General features: G+C 43.2%; 1 protein-coding gene across 4 annotated transcripts in view; it reads right to left on the bottom strand.

The window, feature by feature from the left end:
• Positions 1-24231, bottom strand: part of NLGN3 (neuroligin 3) — a 285082-nt gene that overhangs the window by 12657 nt on the left and 248194 nt on the right. For all 4 annotated transcript variants that reach the window (XM_068247607.1, XM_068247606.1, XM_068247609.1 and 1 more), the window contains 2 exons: positions 7851-8036; positions 6084-6873 (listed from right to left, as the gene is read on the bottom strand). In XM_068247607.1, coding sequence (XP_068103708.1) covers positions 6084-6873; positions 7851-8036 — 976 coding nt within the window. The remainder of the gene's footprint in view (positions 1-6083; positions 6874-7850; positions 8037-24231) is intronic.

Below are 24231 nucleotides of genomic sequence, written 5' to 3'. Positions count from 1 at the left end.
AAACAGCATCACACAGTTTTTGCACACCCATGATTCGCATCCTCGTTTCTCCACATCATGGCGGAAACACTGTTTTCTTACCCAAATTTTCGGCGCAGCGCAAAGCGCCCCTCCCCCGGTTGAACCCAGAAAACTCTGGTCACATACATATACATATATATATACACACACACTGTGTATTAGTAGGCATTACCTACAGGAGAATTTTGGCTGTACACATAACACACGTTTGAACTGCTGCAGCTTAATCAGTAAACATTTATTGCTTTGCTGCCTACTTACTAGTATCAGAGAAGCAACAATATGACCTGTAGAAGACTGATTCAATTTACACAGTATTGGATCCTTATCATAGTGCCAGCAGAGGAGGGGGAGGGAGACTGCTGAATATCAAGGTCTTCTCCCTGCTCTCATTGTCCAGCTCACAGATTTCAGGAGGGGGACAGAGAGCAGGGCTATACACACAGGACAGAGTGGGGGGTGGGGCTGCACACACATACACAGCACAGAAGCTGCTGTCCTCTCCCTTCACATAGCAAAGCTGCAGGCAGCCAATCAGCATCTCCTAGAGAGGAAAGAAGCCTGCACCTCTGTAGATATACGAGGAATCCTCATCACACACTCAGGCAGCACGTGCTGATCCTAGCTGTCACTTCACATAACTTACTTCCCCTGCCATGAGATCATGTCCAGCAGTGATGACAGAGACAACTGCCATTACCTAGAAGGCTGTAGTCCTAGCACTAATTAATATACTGCTGCGGATCTAAGAGGTTTGGTGGGCGGGGCTTATGTTTTAAAGTTGTATTTACACTGCATTCTTGCTATTATTTCCTGGAAATATCAGGTTTTCCCCCATAAAGTGGATGCTGGCTTCAAGCTGGTGATAAGTGTATTGAGTGCTTACAGTTCCTCTTTAAGTAAGACTGTACACTTAAAATGATCACAAATAATTGATTTGGGCCGGAAAGATAGCATGTGCACATATGTACCCCTGAAGCGGGGGGAGATTGATAAAACTTTTGGAAGTTCCCGCCCAGGAGCACCCAGAAATTCACACAGGTGCAAGTTCTAAACTGTGCGTGAACAGTGAGAGTAAGTGGTCATCTATAGGCGCTTTCTCTCACTGCAGGTGTGCTGTGCCTGCACGGTTTCGAATCACTCAGCGCAGCTCAGGGGAACTTCTGGAAGGCTCGGGAGGTAAGAGGACCAGGGAATGGTAGGGACCCTGAGGGCAACAAACAGCATCAGGACAGTCATGAGGAGCTAGTCTAGCCCATCATGGGCTTCATTCAGTATGTTTTTCCCCCGATTCAGAAGGAAGCGAAGAAATGTTTGCTTTTTGTGTGAAATTAGGCTACAAATCATCCAAGAAATTTTTATCACATGACCAGAAGCAGTTGTGTAAGAGAATCAGTTTTACAAGATGCTACTGATAGAACAAATGTTTAGCACAGATACATGATAAATGTAAGGGTTTTTTGGCTAATATGAATGGAGTATTATATCTTCAGTTAAAGTGTTATTTCACTTACCATACTTTAAAAAGATAATATTACATTTATTGTTATGATTTTTGACATAAGTCCAAAAAATGTAAGTTAAAGGACACCTGAAGTGAGAAGAGTATGGAGGCTGCCATATTTATTTCCTTTTAAACAATACCAGTTTCCTGGCAGCCTAGCTGATCTATTTGGCTGCAGTAGTATCTGAATCACACCAGAAACAAGCATGAGGCTAATCTTGTCAGATCTGACAATAATGTAAAAAAAACAAAAAAAACATGTAAAAAATAATGTCAAATTTTGCATATGTTTGTTCAGGGTTCATGGCATAAAGTGTTAGTAGCAGAGGATTTGCAGAATAGCCAGGCAACTGGTATTGATTAAACATAAGTAAATATGGCAGCCTCCAAGGCTCTCTAGCAACAGTTGCCCTCTAAGCTTGAGCTGAATATACTACTGTATACATGTAGGCATTATTCACATTTAAATAAGCTATCTGATTATTATTATCCTTTATTTAGAAAGTTCCAGCTCATCACACCGCACTGCACACTAAAAATGGCAATACTTTCTTATCAGTCCGCAAAGCAATGTTAAATATACAGTATATATATATATATATATATATATATATATATATATATATATATAATGATCATAACTATGGATTATACAGAATGTTCAGGTGTGTAAACGGGGACTGAATGGCAAGCAGAGATGAGCAGGGCAGGATTCGATTTCGCCCGCCGCAAAACTAAGTGTTTGTGGGGACAGGCCACAGCAGAGAGGGATAACTTACGTATATCGCTGATGCGCTGCATACTGCTCTCCATCTTCCCATTGAACTTCCAGCTGTGAAAGCGGAAGTGTTGGAAAGATGGAGAGCAGCATGCAGCGCATCAGCAAAAGGGGGCAATATAGGTAAGTTGGCATAAAAGAACAGACAGCTCTCACATATAGCCAACAGATTAGAACATACAGTATATAGTTCACAATCAACTAATGTTGCTATTGGCAGTAAAGGAAAAATTCCCATCAAAAGAGGGTGTGATTTATTGGCAATCTCTACAATAGTCCTCAAACCAAGATATGAGGCAGACAAGACTTTGTTACAACGAATGCATAAATACATTCAATGGAAACTGCACTCTCTTCACTATAATCTGTATTAACTTCAAAACCTTTAACAGGCAAATACATGTATAATCATGCCCTTGCGGGTTGTGCACTCACTGGCTTCTAAGGTCACAAAGACCTAGTCACACTTTCCGGTAGTTGTCTTTCCCCATCGCTTCTCTGGCAGATTGCGAACTCCTGGTGTAGTGCTACTCTCCATACTCCTCTGGAGAGTACGTCCTCCAGAGAGAGTACGGAGAAGAGCACTACACCAATAGGACGCAGTCTGCCAGAGAGGTGAAGGGGGGGGAGGCTCAAGACCCCGAATTGCGATTAGGTTGTTGTGACCACAGGAGCTGGTGACTGCACAACCCACAAGGGCATTATTATACACTCATTTGCCTGTTTATGGTTCTGAAGTTGATACAGACTACTTTAAAGAGAGTGCAGCTTCCATTGAATTTAAATATAGGTAAGTTAACCCTCTCTGCAGCAGCCCGCCCCCACTAACATGTCGGTTCAGTTTCAAGGCAGGCTAAACTGAACTCTAGCTTTCAGCTACTCAGCCCTGCTGGCAAGCTGGCATTGTAGATATTCTAAGAGTACAGGGCCTTAAAGAGACTCCGTAACAAAAATTTCAGCAGTATTTCTCCTATCCTACAAGTTACTAAGGCTGTTCCATTGTGCTCTGGCTTACTGCAGCACTTTCTACTTGCACCATCTCTGTAATAAATCAACTTATCTTTCCCCTGTCGGATTTGTCGGCTGTGTCTGGAAGGCTGCCAACTCTTCAGTACTGTGAACAAGTTAACTCCTTCCAAGCCCCTCCAGTGCTCCTGTGATGACTATTCCTCACAGACAATGTCCCTTGCTCTCACTGTCAGCTTGTCTGCTATCTGTGAGGCTGATAAACACAGACTGATAAACTGAACAAAGAATAGCTGGCTGAGGAGGAATCTGCCTGTCAGGCTGACACCAGTGCAGAGCCAAGACACAGCTTGTTATGCTTCATTGACACAGAGCTCTTTCAAAACTTGCACATAACCTCTGGAGACTGAATTCAATGTGTAACGCACTGAATTCTCTGTGTACTCGCTGTGTATTAACTGAGTTCACTGCTCTGCTGATGTACTTCCTGTTTTGGTGGCCATCTTTTCTGTTTACAAAACAGTTTATAAAACAGTTTTTTTACCCTCTTTATTGCAGCGGAGAGCAGCTAAAATAATACAGAGGGGGTTAGGAGATGACCCCAAACAGGCAGGGATGTTTGTTTATATTTCATTTTGTGAATACAGATTCTCTTTAAATGGTATCTGAAGTGGGTTTAGAATGATAAAACTAAAGACAACACTATACACAGCAAGGAGCCCATGCACACACAGTCTTATAATGCTCCCCTTCCTCCTTGGTATTACGGCATAATGTAAGTCAGTTAGTGTAAACCTGTAAGGACTGTGGAGTAGTAATGCAGGGCTGCTGCTAGGGCATCACAGAGGGGCTTGGAGTACGGGGCCCAACTTAGTCTGGGGCCTGGCGAACTGTGCCACTCACCTCTTGCAGGTTTCAAGTCATGCAGGTTCAGTCTGTCTTGTCTCTTCTCTGTAGTGTAGCTGCTCTGTACTTCCTGCTCCTCCGTTTGGGCTCTAGTGCCCGATGTGAGAAGCAGGAAGTGCAGAGCAGCAGCAATACCGAGGAGACATACGGGACCTACATTACCTGGAATCTGGAAGAGGTGAGTGAGTGTGCTGCCTTTAATCCTCCTCACACTGTGCTCCATAATGCTGGGGGGAAGGTGGGGGATGGGAGACACCTAACTACCATAATGGAAGGGAGAGGGGCACATCTAAATACTATACTGAGGGAGGGGGGGGGGGGCATCTGACTACTATACTGGGGGAGAGGGGGGCACATCTGACTTCCATACTGGGGGAGGGGGAGAGGTAGGGTGACTACCATCATATTGGAAGAGAGTAAGCACATCTGATTTGTATACTGGGGAGAAGGGCAGTGAGGGAAACATCTGACTACCGCGGGCACATCTGACTACCATGGGCACATCTGACTACCACGCTGGTGGAGGGGGCAAACCTAACTACTATACTGGGGGAGAGGGAGGATGGGGCACATCTGACTACCATACTCGGGGAGGAAGGGCCACATCTAACTATTATCCTGAGGGAGAGGGCACATCTGACTACTATACTGCGGGGGAGGAGGGCCTCATCTGACTACTATACTGGGAGAGGGAATGGGCACAGCTGACTACTACAGTGGGAGAGAGGGAAAGGGGGACATCTGACTGCTATACTGGGGGGGAGGGGGCCACATCTGACTACTATACTAGGGGGAGACGTGCGGTACATATGGCTACTACACTGGGAAGGGGAGCACATCTGGCTACTATACTGGGAAGGGAAACATCTGGCTATTTTACTGGGAAGGGGTGCTGCATAATACTGTATGGGGGTAAATCTGGCTATTGTACTGGGGAGGGAGAAAATACTGGGGCAAATTTGCTACCTATATTTGGGTGGGCAAAGTGTGGAGGGAGGCGCACTTTGGGTTCTCCACCGCTAGTGCTGGAGAACCTTATCTCTCGACCCTGTCTGTGGTGCCAGATATTTTTTGTTTATGTGGCATGTACGGTATATCGGGTTTGCAGCAGGTGGACAGTTAGGCGTTGGTGGGGGGTTGTGGGGGGGATAGATTTACTTACCTGGGGCTTCTTCCAGCCCATACCAGTCTATCGAGTCCCTTGCTGTAGTTCCCCTGCCCTCCAGTTTGTGCCCCTCTTTCAATCATATTCCTGTGGCTGATAGCATTCTGCACTTGCGCAGTTTAAGCCTTTGTAAACTGCTCAAGGGCAGAATGCCTCCAGCCACAGAAGCGACATTGAGAGAGTCACGCAGATGCGCATTTGCAGACTCTGCAACCATAACTATGGTAGGGGATCTTTCAGAGGGGACAGCAGACCTTGGAGGGCAGTGTAACTATAGCGAGGGACAAGATAGACTGCAAGAGGCTGGAAGAAGCCCAATGTAAATACATTTAATCTCTCCCAGTATGGAGCCCAGAGATTTCTAATGGGAGGGGGGGTAGGTTTAGGTAGGTAACCCTGAAGTAAGGAATGGCATTCTGAATACGGCTGCACAAACAAACTGGCAGTTGGGTTTAGCCAACTTTGACACATGAGATTTTGCTGGCTTAATAAGCAGGACAGGAAGTATGGTAGGATAATGCTGTGCAAGCAAACTCATTACAGTGACATCACTTGTTCAATCATTTTGAACCCACTTCAAGTGCACTTTAATTGTGTACATATCATGTTTCTTCTTACTTTCCTAGGGAAATATGCAGTTATTCACCAACATGCTATTATTTCTGTTCCAAAATGTAATATTTCCATCCATTAAAAACTCTGGTTGTTCGTTAGACGGTAATTTAACAAATCTTTTTACTTACCCAGTCTTGGCAAAGTTAGTCCAGTAGGTCATGACTACAGCACTCAGCATCACATCATTCTTGGAGAAATTGCAAGGGAATAAATCTGTTGGGCCTACCATTGGGACACCAAAAACATAGGGTAGCTCATCGCCATGGGCAGCATCAGACCATGCTGGTTTCATCAGGCTCTGACAGTGATGGTAAAATGCATAAAAATAAGTTGGTGAACCATAACGAGCATGTAAATCTGCAGTCACCACTGATGGCTCCACCCACTGATGATCCGTAAACAAAGCCACCAATGTCTTGCGTCGAGTCTCAGGATTATCACGGTCAGCCCAATCGGTATACATGAACTTAATGGTCTCACGAAGTGTGTCTTTGCCTTCAGGGTATCCATAGAGATTGTCCACAAAGTTTGACACTGAGTAGTCAAAGTCACTTCCTGAAACTCCATCTTCAGCATCCACTACATTTTCCACAAACTTCAATCCTTCTCCTTGGTTGACACCTAGCATTATATCGTAGTTAAGGAATTCTCCTTGTTCCATGAGAATCTCTGGGTCATCTGGAATTACATCTCCATCAATTACGGGCCCAAAGGCTACATGATACCGTGCTGGTTGGATGTCTTGCTCCACCAATTCTTTGGCAGTTTTCTGGCGCAGGCAATCAACCATGTCAACAGTGTCTAACACATTGCAGCCCACTTTCTCCGCTAGCAGCCGTGTATATTTCACAGGTTGATAATTAACAGCCCAGCTGGAAAGGGCTGATCCACTTTGTATGATAGCTCTCTGGAACAGACCTGTCATGAAATACCAGGTTTAATTATGAAACAATTTGCCATACGACATAGCTAGCATTATAGCTGTTTACATTTCATATTGGAAGTTCCATATCAGTGTTTTATTTATTACACCGCATCAGAATAACATTTATGTTCACGTCTTTGAAGTGGGAGTTTCTGCTATTTTTTTTTAAACTCCCAGCCTCAGACAGTGTGAGACAGAAAGACAGACACAGATATAAAGAGATCAGCATCTCAACTTCCTGCCCAGCTGGTCTCAGTGTGTGCCAGCGAAGAAGCCAAGCACAAGAGGATCTTTCTAAGCACAGGGAGACTGACAAAAAATGACTGGAATTAGAGGAGAGGAAAGGAGGCAGAACTAGAGAAGACAAAGAGTACAAAGACTGGGAAATGAAGTGTGAGAAAAAGGTGATGAAACAAAAAGAAAATGAACCCGACTGCAGAGAAATTTCTTCAACTATTGGTATTATTACATATTATATGTTCCTATAAAACCACCTCTAAATAATATTAGCGTCGAAAAACAGATTAAGGAACTGTAACTTGAATATAGAGCAAGAAAAACAAATAATTAGAAAACAGAAAATGAACACCAAGATGAAAAAAGGAATGGTATACAAGGCGGGTGACAGATGTAAAGGGTGCAGAAATGGAAGGCTGTTCATTTAAGAATTTTCAACAGTTTGTACCTTTAGAGCTGTCCCACATATCTGATGATGCAATCATGGAATAATGTCAGGTGATCCATTAACCTTTAATGTGATGGGACAGACACACACACATGGAGTTATAGGATACAGTCATGAAAACATGGTACAATGTGATGGCGTCATTAGATGATCTGTGAGTAGAAGTAATGAATATTTCGGTTAGGTTTATACTGCGATTTTAACAAGTATTAGTCCTAGACTATATTTCATACAAAATATCACAGTTTTACATGACATAGCAGTAGCAGTAGCAGTCCAGGGTACCTTCAGAGTGATGAGACAAGGTGAGAAGGCTGACGCAAGATGCCCCGATGCCTGAACCAAACACTGTGATCCTGTGAGGGTCACCACCAAAAAACGCCACATTCTCACTAACCCAGCGCAGCGCTTGGATCTGATCAAGAAGTCCATAATTTCCTTTAGCTGCCTGATCTCCAGTACTCAAGAACCCTGAAAAGATAAGGACAATCAGGCAAAAATGTATCTGTGTTTAAGTATATACATTGATTTTAGACAAAATATAAAATCGGACATTTAAAGAGGAACTCTAGTGAAAATAATGTAATAAAAACAGTGCTTAATGTTTACAATAATTATGTATAAATGATTTAGTCAGTGTTTGCTCATTGTAAAATCTTTCCTGTCCCTGATTTACATTCTGACATTTATCACATGGTGACATTTTTACAGCTGGCAGGTGATGTCACTGGAAGGAGATGCTGCTTGCATTTTTGGCAGTTGGAAACAGCTGTTATTTCCCACAATGCAACAAGGCTCCCACAGTGTGATGTCAGTACCTCAGTGCTGTGAGGCGCTGACATCACACTGTGGGAGGGGTTTCACCACAAAATCAGCCATACAGAGCCCCCTGATGATCCCTTTGAGAAAAGGAATTGGTCTCTCATGGGAAAGGGGGTATCAGCTACTGATTGGGATAAAGTTCAATTCTTGGTTACGGTTTCTCTTTAAAGGGAAGTTCCAGTCTTGTTCAGTGTGATTCTACATACTGCCAGGAATAATATCACACAGTATATAGCTTGATCACAATGTCTTTATGTGCATATAAAACACATGATAGTGTTTCTAACAAAAACTGGCAGATGGTAGTGTCAAAGGTTGCTGCCAGTCAATGGGTAAGTCCCGGGGTAGAAATATATACGTACATTTGGTAACCCTACAACACTCCATCTTGAAATATATCAAGAAAAGATGGTTTACCACTTTGCTCATGCGTTGGTTAGAGCATGCGCTCAAGCTGAAGGCCATGATTGTGTGTACATTGCTAGGCATGATCTTGCTAAAACAATGTACTTGCACAGGTATGTGTCTCTTGGTTGGTGTCTATGTGTGTAGGTCATAGTAAAAGAAGGCTACTGAACATTTGGAATGAGTGAGAATGCTCTCGCAAAAAGCGAAAATGTTCTGCAGAGTGCAGGGGAGGCAAGAGCAGGATATGTGGGATTAACTCACCTGGCTACCACCTGCATTCCAGTGCATTTGATCGGCGTACAATTCTGCATTGTGAGCCAGAGCTTCTGGCTCTGAATGCAGCCGTGTACGCTGATTGACTCAGTGACTCTTTTTCTACATTTATCCCTGCCTTGCAATTTGTGCAACATTGTTTATTGTTGCATCACTATTTTGTGTACTATTGTTTAACTCTATAATGTCCCTGTTTAACCTTGTTTAACATTGTATTGCCCTCTATTGTACAGCTCTGCGTAATATGTTAGTGATTTATAAATAAAGTTTAGTAAAAATAACTAATGCAAGGCTTGAATTAGCGTTCCAAATCAAACATTGCTCCATGGCATTATGAGTTGAGGTTATTGGTGTGTTGTATACCTGTAAAGTAATTACAGTAAGTGGAAAAGAAGTTTGAGAACTAAGGAAACAGCAGACAGAAAGTTGGAGGCTTTAGATGGAGGTCTGCCTAGAAGTAGTACTGGAATACAAAAGATTATCTGTTTCAGGCCATGAGTGTAGATCAAGAAGAGGAGAGCTATGATGCTGAAACCTTGTGATACAGTGACGGATAGGAGGCATGTAGGAAAGTACAAGCTGGAGAAGGAGGAAAAACACACTTATAGGTAGAAATAAACTACACTCATGATTTCTAGCGATGACAGAGTGACAAGTAGCATAAGATGATAAACTGTGTCAAAGGCCAAGAAAATGTCAAAGTGGACAAGTAATCAAAAATAGAAAGCAAGTCATGTGAATTTTGGCTATTTTGTGGAGAGTTATTTCAGTGAGGTGAGGGGAGTGAGGAGATTAAAGAATGTCAAACAAGAAGTTAGTAGAGAGAAAGTCAGGCAAATCTGAATGAGCATGGTGGCGTTCAAATAATTTGGAAGAGAAGGCCAGGAACAAAATAGGTTGGTCGTTTTTAAAGAGCTGTGGGATCAAAAGAGATTTTTTTTTTTGAGTAGAGGAGTTATAACGAGATTTAAGGCAGGAATAATAATAGTTTACCAAGAGAAAAGTCAGTCTGGCGGTGTTAGCCTTGATTCACTAAGCCCTAAGAAAGTATATTTCTTATAAATAAAGAGAGCAATACTTTTTTTTAAATATTATTTAGTTAATGATAATAGGGTTTGTGTTTATGTATTGTTAAATAGACAAACAGATGCTTTTGGTAGCTGCCTGTTCTCTCCCTGGAGAGTTCTGTTGAAAGTACAAATTTCCAAAAGTGTCCTCCTCTCTCTGCACACTTGACTGATGTGACTAACAATCAAAGTAGTCATGTGACGTGAGCAGCACTGATTGGCTGCTCTCCTGACAGCTACAGAATGCACCAGCAAAGTAAACAGCAAGTCCTGAAAATGTCATTCGTGTAGCAAACCATTAGCCATGAGAATCCATCCACTGGTTCAGTACACTGTTGTGCAAAAGAAGAGGTATCCGTGTGCCATAATAATATGGCGCACAGTAGTAAAGTACCGGTAATTGTTAAAGAGTAACTGTTAGGCATAATATGTTAAATCTATTTTCTATTTTAGCCTATTACATACACAAAAGGATTGTAATAAGGCAATGCAAAGAGTTATAATCCTTCTTACTTTTTTTCCTAGGAGGTTTTTCTCTCCCCATGCCTGCAGGATGCAAAGCCGCATAACAGAAATGACAGGCAGGCTGATTGGCTAAAGCCTCTGTCAATCACCGCTCTGCGATTGGCCGCCTGCTCTCCCCTTGTCTGCGGCGGTGTAGCCGCTGTAAGAGCGCACGGAGGGGGGCCAGAGGATATCTCCTCTCACTGTCCTCTGCCCCCCTCCTCCAGTGTGATGTCTGCGCCCCCCTTCTGCCCTTCTGCCGCCCGCCACATTATCCTTCTTCCCCGCACAGAACTTTGGGGAAGGATAAAGGCAGCGCACAGACTCCAGGAATAATGTTCCCAGGCACTGCAGTTCCCCCCATACTCTCTGCACTGCCGCCGGTGGTAGTGCAGAGAGTATAGGGGGGAACAGCAGCGCTTGGATCTATTGTTAGGCGAGTCTTTGCCAGCTGCAGCTTTTCCTCCCCGCTGTGCTGAGGATAAGTGCGGGGAGGAGGGGGGTGCGGGGAGGGGGAAGAATATACCCGGAGGAATCAAGATGGCCCCTGCCATGAAAAGGATGACCCTTTATTTATACTATCAAATTATATTGAAGGAAACCGAGGACAGTGCAATACATCTGTTATGTAAGTAGAGGAAGTATTTATCTACTTACATATGTGTTTTCTTTGATGGGCATGTTTTTTGCTAATAGTGCCTCTTTAAGCAGAGTAAAGAACAATTATGATATGAAAAGCATAGTAACTCAAATAAAACAAACAAACAAACAAACAAAAAAATCAAGGTTCAAAATATTGCAGCCAGTGATATCATGTTGGATTCATAGGACATAGATATTTATTCATTTAAGTATTTGTATAGCGCTGACATATTACGCAGCCCTGTACAGAGTATATTGTCTTGTCAGTAACCGTCCCTCAATGGGGCTCACAGTCTAATCCCTGCCATAGTCATATGACAAGACAAATAACATTTATATTGTGCTTTTCTCCTGGCGGACTCAAAGCGCCAGAGCTGCAGCCACTAGGACGCGCCCTATAGGCAGTAGCAGTGTTAGGAGACTTGCCTAAGGTCTCCTTCTGAATAGGTGCTGGCTTACTGAACAGACAGAGCCGAGATTTGAACTCTGGTCTCCTGTGTCAGAGGCAGAGCCCTTAACCATTACACCATCCAGCCACCATGTCTACGTCTATGTGTGTATCGTGTAGTGCATGTCTCATAGTCTAGGGCCAATTTTAGGGGGAAGCCAGTTAACTTATCTGTATGTTTTTGGGATGTGGGAGGAAACCAGAGTGCCAAGAAGAAACCCACGCAGACACGGAGAAAACATACAAACTCCTTGCAGATGTTGACCTGGCTGGGATTTGAATCGGGGACCCAGCGCCGCAAGGCGAGAGCGCTAACCACTACGCCATCATGCTGCCCTACACCCATATGTTTTTTTTTTTTAAATTGCTATTTCTATCCTGTTCATCTGAAATCTTGCTGAAAGAGAAATATGTGACTGGAAATGAGAGAGAGTGTGTACAGGCACAGGGTGACAAAGTACTCTTCACTTTTCTTTACCTAGCTTAGCAGAATCAGTTCACACAAAAAAAGTAGAAGTAGTAGAAGTGGTACAATTGTTTTTTTGCATTTTGTCCCCCCCCCCCCCCCCCCCCTCATTTTATTATGATGTCTAGTAAATGCCACTAATATTGCACATGGGTGGTGCAATCTGAGATCCTTTGAGCATGAGATGTCAGCAGTATTTACATCTCAGGAGTCTACAGGCACAGAGTATTCTAACACCTGAGACCCAACTATCATGACAAAGTGTACCCCAAGCCTTGCACAGCGATCATACTCAACACACCTATTCATCTTTATTAATATTTTCAACATAATACATAACACCTGCATCTAGCTACATATGGACACGTGTTCATGACCTACATCCATAAATTAGAAAATCTCTTACAGTAGTTAGGCGGCCTGTAGGTTGGGGTACGTAGTTCCTGGGGTAACCCCCCCCCAAAAAAAATAAATATAGATATAGATATATATTCCTGATGTGGTGATCTTGCTTGAAGAAAAAAACAAACAAACAGATGGATGGCAGAAATTCTCTGTGGTCCTTGGAGGGATAAAATGCTCTCAGAAAATAATCTTTGGGGATAGAGGTACCCAGAGTATTAGATTAGTGGGTTTTCTATTAGCATAAAAATTCATAAAAAAGCTGGAAGCTAGGACACCAGCTCAACTGGAAAAGATGTTTTATTCAAAACACAGACAGACTTGTGTATGTGTGTTTAGAATAAAAACAATGTTTCCAGTTGACCTGGTGTCCTATCTTTTTCCGGAAAGGTAAGAGATTACTTCTCTTTTTTATGATTTTTTTATGCTAATAGAAAGCCAATAATCTAATACACTGGGTGCCTCCATTCCCACAGATTCCAGTCAGACCTTCATTGGCAATAATAGCTATACCCAAAACTACAACTAGGAGAGCGACCATTCAGCATCCGGCAGAACCTGGAAAGCTGAGCAGGAACAGTTTATTTACGGTAACGGCAACCCATCTTTGAGAGTATAATTTATATACGGTACTTACAATACTCCCTAAATTAATGGTACTGCACCATTGCGCTCTTTGCTTACCACCCAGGTACTCCAGGAGTGTGATCCCACAACATTAAACACTTTAACCTTCCTAATCTCAAAGAAGAAATTCACTGACCTACACTCCAGAAAGGTTCTGTCATAGATCAGAATTGAACAATGTCCTTTTTCACAGATTTATTAACTAGGCTGTTGTATTAAAGGGACACTTGGCACCTGGTTACAGGAAGGTTTAAATCTATGGAAAAAAACCTGTACTGTTGGGGTTTCACCTTTAGCTTTACATATCTTAGGGTAAACAAACCAGTGGTTCTTAAGTGCATAAGGAATTTTAAAAAATTACGAAGAGAGTTACACTTTTTCCATGGTATATTTTTCACCATTAACTAAACAAAGATTAAATTTTTTTCTATAGTGACAATAACAATGTTTTTACCCCTCTGTTCAATAAAACATTCCTTTAAAAGTTTTTGATAGTGAAAGTAGAGTGATTTGTTGTTGTTTTTTTTTTTTTTTACTAGAAATGTGTTTTTCCACCCCCAATTTTTTCCACTTTATTATTAACCAAACTAGCAGACCCAAGCCTGTTTAAAAACGGGCTCTAGGGTCTATGTTTTTCGCCGCCCACCACGTGTACTGCGCATGCGCATGCCCCCGACACACGCACGCACCCGCCGCACACGCGGCTACCCGCTCACACGCTTGCCTGGCTCCCTGGCCCGTCCCTGTCCTCCTGTCTGTGTGAGGCTGGGTCCGTGCTGTGCACATGCGCAGTAGCAAAAAGCACGGACCCAGCTACACAGAGACAACTGTCCCTGCTGTACACAGGGACAGTTGCCTATTATTATATAGGATACCTTAGGTGTTTTTTTAATCTTTCTTTGATCTTCCATTGAAGGTAAATTTTATTTTTAATCAATAGAATATTTTTAAAAAACAATCTTTTTTTCCAATAAGACTGGATTTTGGATTTTACTTGATCATCAATACTAGATTGTTTTTTGATCATTAGTCAAATTATATATATATATTTTTTTTTATTAAATTGTCATATACATTGAATCCTTAATTTTTTTATTATAAATTAAGCAGAACTTTTAAATTTGTTTTGTAAGTAAAATGGACCTTTAGATATTTTCAATCACCAGAACAACAGACTTTTTACATTTTTTCTCTTTTCACCTTTATAAAAATGTAAACTGTGTAGTGCAGTTGCACACAACTTGATGTTTTTTCTGTACACATAATTAATATACTAAATAATGTGAATTATTTAACGTGACACTATGGGTAATTAAGGATAAGAATTTAATTATGTCTGCCATTGTTTTGTTTGGAGATAAAAAGGTCATTCTATTAATTTTAGTGCTTTGGATGACACAAGTGAAATTAACATGATATAATGGGATTTAGGGTGGAACAAGAATAGCACAAACATTGGATGAAATTGGGGAGATAAAAGAACCTGATGGGGTGGGAATGAGAACTTTCTATGCTTTTATTCTAATTGTAACAATGCAGGTATGCAGGTTGTTTAGCTCTGGTACATTCACCTTATTATTATGGTGTTTTGGGTTACATTTATACTGATAATATATAGTATTTGAAATGATATAATGAAGGTTAAAACTGGAACAATTTTCTCTTACAATTATGGGTTTTGTGTGGCACTGCTATGCTGCATTTGTTTTTTTTGTTAGTGGATATGAGTGTGGGTTTTCCGCGCATGCGCAGACCTGTCACGCCGGCCACCGTGATGACGCGAGGTGGCTGGAGTGATGACGCATTGCGTCAATAACCGGGAAGAGCCGTCCAACACCAGGCCCGGGTGTCGCGGATAACGGGGGGCCGGCGGAGGCTGAATGAGAAGAGCCAGGAAGATGCCGCGGGACCTCGTCGCCTACGGTGAGCTGGAAGAAGCCCCAGGTAAGTGTATTCTTTTAAATTCGGGCACTCCTCGGAGTCCCTTTAACGTGACATTCTGGGCAATGAAAAATAGGAACTTGAATGATATAAGCTACTGTTCTGAGAGAAAAAGTGATATTAATAACTGTATTACTTTAGATTACAGAAGAAAATAAACAAGACATGAGGAGAAATAGGGGTGGAAAGGAAGCAACAAAAAAAACTGCACAAGATGAGGAGATGGGCATCTAATAGGGGAAAACATTCTTTGTTTACTTTTTTTCTATTCCTCTTCTGTGGATATAGAGCTCTAGTATTAGTAATTCAATGTTGCTTGGAACTAAAGTGAATTGGTTTTGATAAGATGATAACAGCTAATTGACAAAGTCAATTTCTTGAACTGGCTAAAAACAAAAAGAATGCTTTGAGACTGGCAGAAAGTAGCAATCCGACTGTCCTGTCCAGGATAGGTCTCACCTGGAATGTAGTGGCTGCCAGTAAGGATCAGCCTAAGTCAGCTCGTGTCCCTCTTGGATGGAAGCCAGGGACTGGGCTCCCCAGTTAGCAGCAGACACAAGACCTCAGCGAGGAGTCCAGGATGCAGGAAGGGAGGCATGGTGTAACTGAACATGACCGTTGGTCTTGGTGGGAAACCACAGCGGAGGGAAAGGCGTCAGCCTGTCTCAGTGCTGCTAGCGGCTGTAAGGAGGGCTGAGAAGTCACACGGTTGCTAGGCAACGCTTACTGTGACTATATCAAAGGACTACAGGGGAACAGAAAGAACAGGCATGTCTGTTCTTTACTGGATTGGAGGAGCACAAATGGTAGCAGTACGTAAGCATTTTTAACATTGCTTTGAACTGGGCTGGGCAGCACAGAAGTAGCAGTTGCTGTAGGGTGATTCATATTAGAAACATCAATGTCAGGAAGTAATTAATCACTTATCTTATAGTGTGTGCCTAGCATAACTTAGAAGCAGATATAGCACTGATACACAAAAAAATAAACATTCACTGAAGGCAAGCAGTTATCATACCGTTCCATTAGGGGATGTTGATCTTAAAGAGGAACTCCAGTGAAAATAATGTAATAAAAAAAGTGCTTCATTTTTACAATAATTATGTATAAATTATTTAGTCAGTGTTTGCTGATTGTAAAATCTTTCCTCTCCCAGATTTACATTCTGACATTTATTACATGGTGACATTTTTACTGTGGGCAGGTTATGTAGCTGCTGCTAGCTGTTTTGGCAGTTGGAGACAGCTGTAAACAGCTATTTCCCACAATGTAACAAGGTTCACAAACAGGAAACTGCCAAGAGTACCTCGGTCCTCAGAGGTTCTTGTGGGTGGGGTTTCACCACAATATTAGTCATACATGGTCTGTTTGTGAAAAGCAATAGATTTCTCATGTAAAAGGGGGTATCAGCTACTGATTGGGATAAAGTTCAATTCTTGGTTGGAGTTTCTCTTTAAGACACGCTGTACTGTCTGCTGAAAACCCGCCCAGCGGGAGGTGTCGATGGACCTGTCGTTGGCTGCAGTCAGGCGTGTGTACGAGCCAATAAGTTTATCAATACTATGTAAGCAAGAAGACTGAATCTATACTTCAGGACTTACAATGATTACAGGTTTTGTATTGGGAAGGGAGGCTTGGGATAACTTGATCACCACTTGATAGGGTTAATTGGTGCTTTATCGGCGAACCTTTAAATGTATATGCTTAGGCTTAAGCATGAGGTTGTGGATTGTGTAGTTGTATTTGTGGGCTTTAAGCAAAATTGTAAATGGGGAGTTGTCAGCACCTCTAAGAATTATAAATGGTACAAGGCATGGTTGCCCCCTTTAATATCTGTGTTGTACATGAAACCATTATTATGCAGGATAATGGAGAGCAGGGATGTTAAAGGGACTCCGAGCAGTGCCTGTGGGTATGCCTTTAAGCATACCCACAACTAATTAATTATATCCTCACACCTACCGGCATGATGTTTGTAATTATATCCCCCTAGGTTCCTTGTATTTCATTGCATTGCACTGAATGGAGCTGCCGACACGGGGGAAAGTGTCGTCCTGCATAATACAATGCTGAATAAGGAATCCAAGATGGCGGCCGCGATTTCGATCACGAAAATAACAAAAACGAAAAGGCGTAAGTTTGAATCTTTACAACAGTGTCCAATTTCTTTCATAGATAGTTCATAAATGTGAATAAATAAGGAATTATAAAATATATTAAGACATTTATGAGGCTTAAAACATATCAGAAGACATTCTATGAATTTAAGAATAACAACGATAGGCTATTGTCAACAGCTTTAAATTAGTTACACATAAATAATTATATCCCAGAAATAAAGGACACAAAATTTAACAAAGAGTTTATTGTTATATTGTTTTGAATCATATAATGCTAACTCAGATAAAAAACTAAACAAGGAATAGGATACTCTTGCAGGGTAATCCTTGAGTACCTAAGAATTGTCAAATTAGGAAAGCTGGAGCCTGGAGGAGTGTACAGTATATTGGCACTCCCTGAAAGCCCATCACCACTGATAAGTTTTATGAGCTAATTAATAAAATCCTAAATGCTAAAACTTCAATGCCAGATAGGTAACAGTGCTGTTTATTGTAAAGTGTAGAAGTGATGGTTTCATTAAAGAGACTCTGAAGCGAGAATAAATCTCACTTCAGAGCTCATAGTTAGCAGGGGCATGTGTGCCCCTGCTAAAACGCCGCTATCCCGCGGCTAAACGGGGGTCCCTTCACCCTCAAACCCACCCCCTCAAAACTTGGTCGTGAATTTTTTCTTCCTGGAGGCAGGGCTAACGGCTGCAGCCCTGCCTCTAGTCGCGTCTATCAGACGCGCATCGCCGCCTCTCCCCTCTCAGTGAAGGAAGACTGAGAGGGGAGGGGAAGAGGCGGAGGTACGCGTCTGATAGACGCGCATGAGGAAGGGCTGCGGCGGTTAGCCCTGCCCCAATGCGGAAGCGCTCCCCGGCTGCACGGAGGGGATTTGGGGGTGAAGGGACCCCCGTTAAGCCGCGGGATATCGGCGTTTTAGCAGGGGCACACATGCCCCTGCTATCTATGAGGTCTGAAGCGAGATTTATTCTCGCTTCAGACTCTCTTTAAGGCTTTTACCTCTCTTTAAAGAGAACCCGAGGTGGGTTTGACCAATCATATTAGGACACAGAGGCAAGTTGTGTATACAATAACCAGCCTCAGTGTCCTTTCATTGCTCCTCTACCCCCCCCCCCCCAGGCTCTGCTGTCCCCCAATAACAAAAGCGCCAGGCTAGCGACACGCAGATTGTCGCTAGCCTGTTATTTACCTCATGCTGCCACTCCCCCGCCTCTTGTATAGCTCCCCGCCTGTGTCCCTTCCCTCCCTGCCTCCGTAAGCTTCCTCCAATCGGCTTACAGAAGCGGAGAGAGAAGGGGCACAGGCGGGGAGCCGCGCTATACAGGAGGCGGGGGAGTGGCAGTATGAGGTAAATAACAGGATAGCGACAATATGCATGTCACTAGCTTTTGTTATAGGGGGACAGCAGAGCCTGGGGGGGAGGGGGGTGGGCTGGAGGAGCCATGAAAGGACACAGAGGCATTGTATACACAGCTTGCCTCTGTGTCCTAATATGATTTATCAAACCCACCTCGAATTCTCTTTAAGAGCATGATGCTTTGCTTCCCACATCTACACAACATTCTTAACCCTCCTGGCAGTCTATTAAAATCCGCCAGGAGGCAGCGCAGCAGTCTTTTTAAAAAAAAATGTTTTAAATCATGTAGCGAGCCCAGGGCTCACTACATGATAGCCGCTGTGCAGCGGCATCCCCCCGCCCGCTTCGATCGCCTCCGGCGATCTCCGATCAGGAAATCCCGTTCAAAGAACGGGATTTCCTGGAGGGCTTCCCCGTCGCCATGGCGACGGGGCGGGATGACGTCTCCGACGTCATGGACGTCGTGATGTCTAAGGGAGTCCCGATCCACCCCTCAGCGCTGCCTGGCACTGATTGGCCAGGCAGCGCACGGGGTCTGGGGGGGCGGTGCGACTGATAGCGGTGAATCGGCACGGAGCGGCGGCGCTCGGTGTGCTCACGCAGCTAGCAAAGTGCTAGCTGCGTGCAGCAAAAAAAAAATTATGCAAATTATGCAAATCGGCCCAGCAGGGCCTGAGAAAACCTCCTGTTTGGCATACCCCGAAAGCAGAATATAACCCTGCATTTAAAGGGACACTTAAGTCAAACAAAAAAAATGAGTTTTACTCACCTAGGGCTTCCAATAGCCCCCTGCAGCTGTCCGGTACCATTGCCGTCTCCCTCCGATCCTCCTGATCCCGCCGGCAGCCACTTCCTGTTTCGGTGACAGGAGCTGACAGGCTGGGGACGCGAGTGATTCTTCGCGTTCCCAGACACATTGGCACCCTCTATGCTGCTATATGGTATATGATATATGCTATAGCAGCTTAGATGGCGCTATTGTGGCCAGTAACGCGAAGAATCACTCGCATCCCCAGCCTGTCAGCTCCTGTAACCGAAACAGGAAGTGGCTGCCGGCGGGGCCAGAAGGATCGGAGGGAGACGGCGAGGGTACCGGACAGCTGCAGGGGGCTATTGGAAGCCCTAGGTGAGTAAAACTAATTTTTTTGTTTGACTTAAGTGTCCCTTTAAACTTTGCTCTAAAACATTATTTACAGCATATTTTATGCAACCAGCATTTTTTTTTTTACTAGACCAGCATTGGAAGGGTTACACACAGAGCTTTAAAGTTCCATGGAGAGAAATGCAGACACATCCAAAGTTTAGATAGATACATTTAAGTAAACACAATGTAACTAGTCTAGTAAAAAAAAAATGCTGGTTGCATATAATATGCTGTAAATAATGTTTTAGAGCAAAGCTGAAATGCAGGGTTATATTCCGCTTTAATTTACATTCAAGCTAATGCTTTCAAGACCAGAGTGGATCATTGGCAAAGTAGTAAAAGATAATATGTACTGTATAGCATAAAATCCCACTTACGTGTGCTTGCACAAAGGCGATGTGCTAAGTCCTAACTAAAGAATCAGCGAGGACGTAGCACATCACCTTTGTACAAGTGCATGTATCTGGCATTTTTTGCTATGCAGTATGCTTTATAACTTACTGCCTTAAAAAAAGAACCCCCCAGTAGTATAGGAACATTAGCTTCATGGTGAATTAATAAAGCCATGAGTTAATGAAGAACTAAATCTGAACATATAACTTATGGTTGTATTGGATGACATCATCCATCTGAAGAGTTTATGAGCATCAGTTTAAGTTATGGTCAATGGTCTTGGTCAGTTGTGATATGTAGGGCAACCACTGACATACTTGTTAAACAGACATGTCTGTTCTTTACTGGATTGGAGGGACACAAATAAAGCAGTACGTAAGCATGTTTAACATTGCTTTGAACTGGGCTGGGCAGCACAGAAGTAGCAGTTGCTGTAGGGTGATTCATATTAGAAAAATCAATGTCAGGAAGTAATTAATCATGTACCTGATTTACCACTAATCTTATAGTGTGTGCCTAGCATAACTTAGAAGCAGATACAGCACTGATACACAAAAAAATAAACATACACTGAAGGCAAGCAGTTATCATACCATTCCATTAGGGAATGTTGATCTTAAGTTTATCAATACTATGTAAGCAAGAAGACTGAATCTATACCTTCAGGACTTACAATGATTACAGGTTTTGTATTGGGAAGGGAGGCTTGGGATAACTTGATCACCACTTGATAGGGTTAATTGGTGCTTTATCGGCGAACCTTTAAATGTATATGCTTAGGCTTAAGCATGAGGTTGTGGATTGTGTAGTTGTATTTGGGGGCTGTAAGCAAAATTGTAAATGGGGAGTTGTCAGCACCTCTAAGAATTATAAATGGTACAAGGCGTGGTTGCTCCCTTTAATATCTGTGTTGTACATGAAACCATTATTATGCAGGATAATGGAGAGCAGGGATGTTAAAGGAATAAAGCTGCGGGTAAGAGAGGCACAAGGTCTAACCTTATGCTGATGACCTTCTGTTTTATGTGACAAGCCCAGTAGAATTCCTATATTTTATTCAAAGACTGGAAGGTGGGAAGTTTGGGGAAATGATTAGGTTACCCATGAGACATCCGAGGTATTCCAACTGACTGTCACACATAAAGAACTGCTGGGGTTTAAATTAGCTTTTCACTGTAAGTAGAGTGTAAAATCATTTAGATAGAAGGGGAGTATGGACCTCAGTATATGTGTTGAGCATTTTCAAAAGAATCACATTAATTTCTTTAAACCGTTAAAGATGGACTTGATTAGGTGAAACAAACTTGCCATCAGTAGGTTTGATTGCATCAATGTAATGATGATGATTTCTTGAACAAATTATTGTATCTATTTCAAACATTACTGATGAAGATAAATAATGTATGTTTTCATAGAATTCGAGAAATGAGTTTGGAGACAAGGCCCCTCAAAGATTGAGAAGAGACTTTAATCATGTATAAAGGAGAGAGATCGGGAGGGGTGTATCTTTCCCTAACATTTATACAAATTATTCAGCATCTGTGTTAATGAGAAATATAGACTGGTGGTATGGCAATAAGCATTAGAGGGGGGATGGTCTCTTAAAATTCCCTAATTTCCCCAGTGAGAGATGAGATCACAATCACTCGGAGTGTTAGTCGCTAACCTCGTATTGATGATACCTAACCTCTAGCCGACCACGTCACGCCGATGGACGTGGGCACGGCGGCAGCCCCAGGGCCGCCTAACGCCGAGCGGCGTAAAGTCCTTGGGCTCTGTTTTGCAGGAGATTGCGCGCAGGGTCCGCGTGCATCTCCTGCTTGGTGGGCGGAGCGGAGCCTTCAGTGGGAGACTGGTAGACGGCGTAATCGCCATCTAATTACACGTACAGGGCTGCAAAATGCAGCAGAGCTGTCACACGGCTGTCCCCTCCTGAGACACAGAGGTGATCGGCTGAGGCCTATAGCCTCATCTACACGCGTAGATGAGGCGGCGATGTTCCTTATCAATCGAGCCGCTGATGCGGCTCGATTGATAAGTTCCGACAGGTCCGATCTGTGAGCCGCCGATTCTCTGCTCATCTCCCACGAGGGAACAATGGCAGGGAATCGAGCGGAAGATGAGCGGCACCGGGCGGGGACGAGCGGGGGATCGAATACGACGCACGCGCGGCGAGCGGAAACGCGGTGGGTACGCGCGAGGATGCGGAAGAGGCGATCCGGCGGCTCGATTAGCATCACATCTCCCCGTGTAGACGGGGCTTAAGACAGCTGATCACAGGGATTGGCTGAAATATAAAATATATATAAAAAAACACTTTTTATTTTAAAAAAAACAACATAAATAAACAAACACAGACAAACAAACACACAACTGGGGGGGTGATTAGACCCCACCAACAGAGAGTTCTGTTGGTGGGGAGTAAAGGGGGGGGGGAATCACTTGCGTGCTGTGTCGTGTGGCCCTGCAGCTGCAGTGGCCAATTTAATGAAAAATTGCCTGGTCTTTAGGGGGGTTTAACACTGCGGTCCTCAAGAGGTTAAAACATTTTTAAAAATGATACTGAAGCAATAAAAAATAATAATTTATAAGCACCTATGAAGAGGGAAGGCTCTGGATCCTAGAGAGACTTCCCATTCCTCTTACAGGCGTACATGAAATAAAGGCGTCTGGAAAAAAGGGTGTGTGGATTGCCGCTAGTAAAATATCACTAAGGTTAGAGATATTGTACTAGTGAATTTAGATAGTAAAATATCGGTAATGTTTACCGATATTTTACTCTGGCTAAACCTAACCCTACTCTCACACAGAACCCTCCTTTGGTGGTGCCTAACCATTAGGACCCCCCCCCCTCCGGTGGTGCCTAACCCATAAAAACCCCTGGTGGTGCCTATCCCTAACCAACCCATCCCCCCCTCATGGTGCCTAACCCTTAATCCCCCTCCTAAAGCCCATCCCCTCTTCCGCAATATGAGACTATGAAGGTAAAATAGTGGCAAGATGAAAAATGTATTGCAGAGAGGCTTTATCTCCTCAGGAATGATTCTCATTAGTTAAAAGCATAGATGCATGGGTAGCTCTGGCAGGAGGCTCGAAGATGCTGGGGGTCCCTGATTGGTATTGCCAGAGAGCTGGCATAAAGAAGGAGTGATGAGCTGTGTACTGTAGCAGCAAACAGCAGAAGTGAAGCAGATGGTCCAGGCAGCCAGCAGCAGAGTGATGGGTGGTCACCAGAGTGGCGGCCAGAAGACACTTCAATTAAGATTTAAGGGAGAATAAACAATTGAAACAAGAAAGAAGTGACAGATGAAAATCAGAAAAAAGTATTTATTTCTACTAATAACGTGTACTATTCAATTTTTTATTTTTAAATAGGTATAGGGGGACGGATATCTGGGGGTCACCTTATTAAAGATTCTAAAAGATTCCAACAAAAAAAAACCAGGACCCATCCCTCAACCGCCTTCCAGGACACCTCTCTTACAGAGCCCCCAAACCATAGGGGCTGATCCTGGCTATACCAGCCTGCATGGGTGAGAAGGGGTTAATTAAAGCTTTGGAATGGAAGCAAAGGGGGTGCTACGTCCTTTAAAAAAATGAAAACAAATTTGTCATGCCCCCACTTCTTAAACTTTCTTTAACCCTTTCTCATCCATGCAGCCTGATATTGCCTGAGTGCCTTCTTACATTTCCAAACATAAATAAGCATAGCCCCCCCCCCCCCCCTCTTCATCACACATAACTATGCAGAGTACCTCTTTACTTCCCCAAATACAAACAGTCCCAAAATAGCCAAACATAATTAGGTAGAGTTTCCTCTTAAATACCCAAACATAATACGGCACATTCCCCTAAATACTCAAACATAATTGAGCATAGCCCCCTACCCCAGGAATCCTTAGGTAAAGTATTACCCCAACTCCATCAGATAGGTAGGTACAGCCCTCCCTCCCAGGCCCCAAACAGTTGTGTCCCACGCATCCTTGGTGTCAGTGGTGTGCACTCAACTGCAGCCTGGCTACCTGGCTACTCCTGACAGTTTTCAA

This window comes from Hyperolius riggenbachi, chromosome 8 (assembly GCF_040937935.1).
Source record: "Hyperolius riggenbachi isolate aHypRig1 chromosome 8, aHypRig1.pri, whole genome shotgun sequence".
Classification (NCBI taxonomy): domain Eukaryota; kingdom Metazoa; phylum Chordata; class Amphibia; order Anura; family Hyperoliidae; genus Hyperolius; species Hyperolius riggenbachi.
Note: the sequence above shows the minus strand (reverse complement) of the source record. Positions and strands in the feature narration are given on the sequence as shown.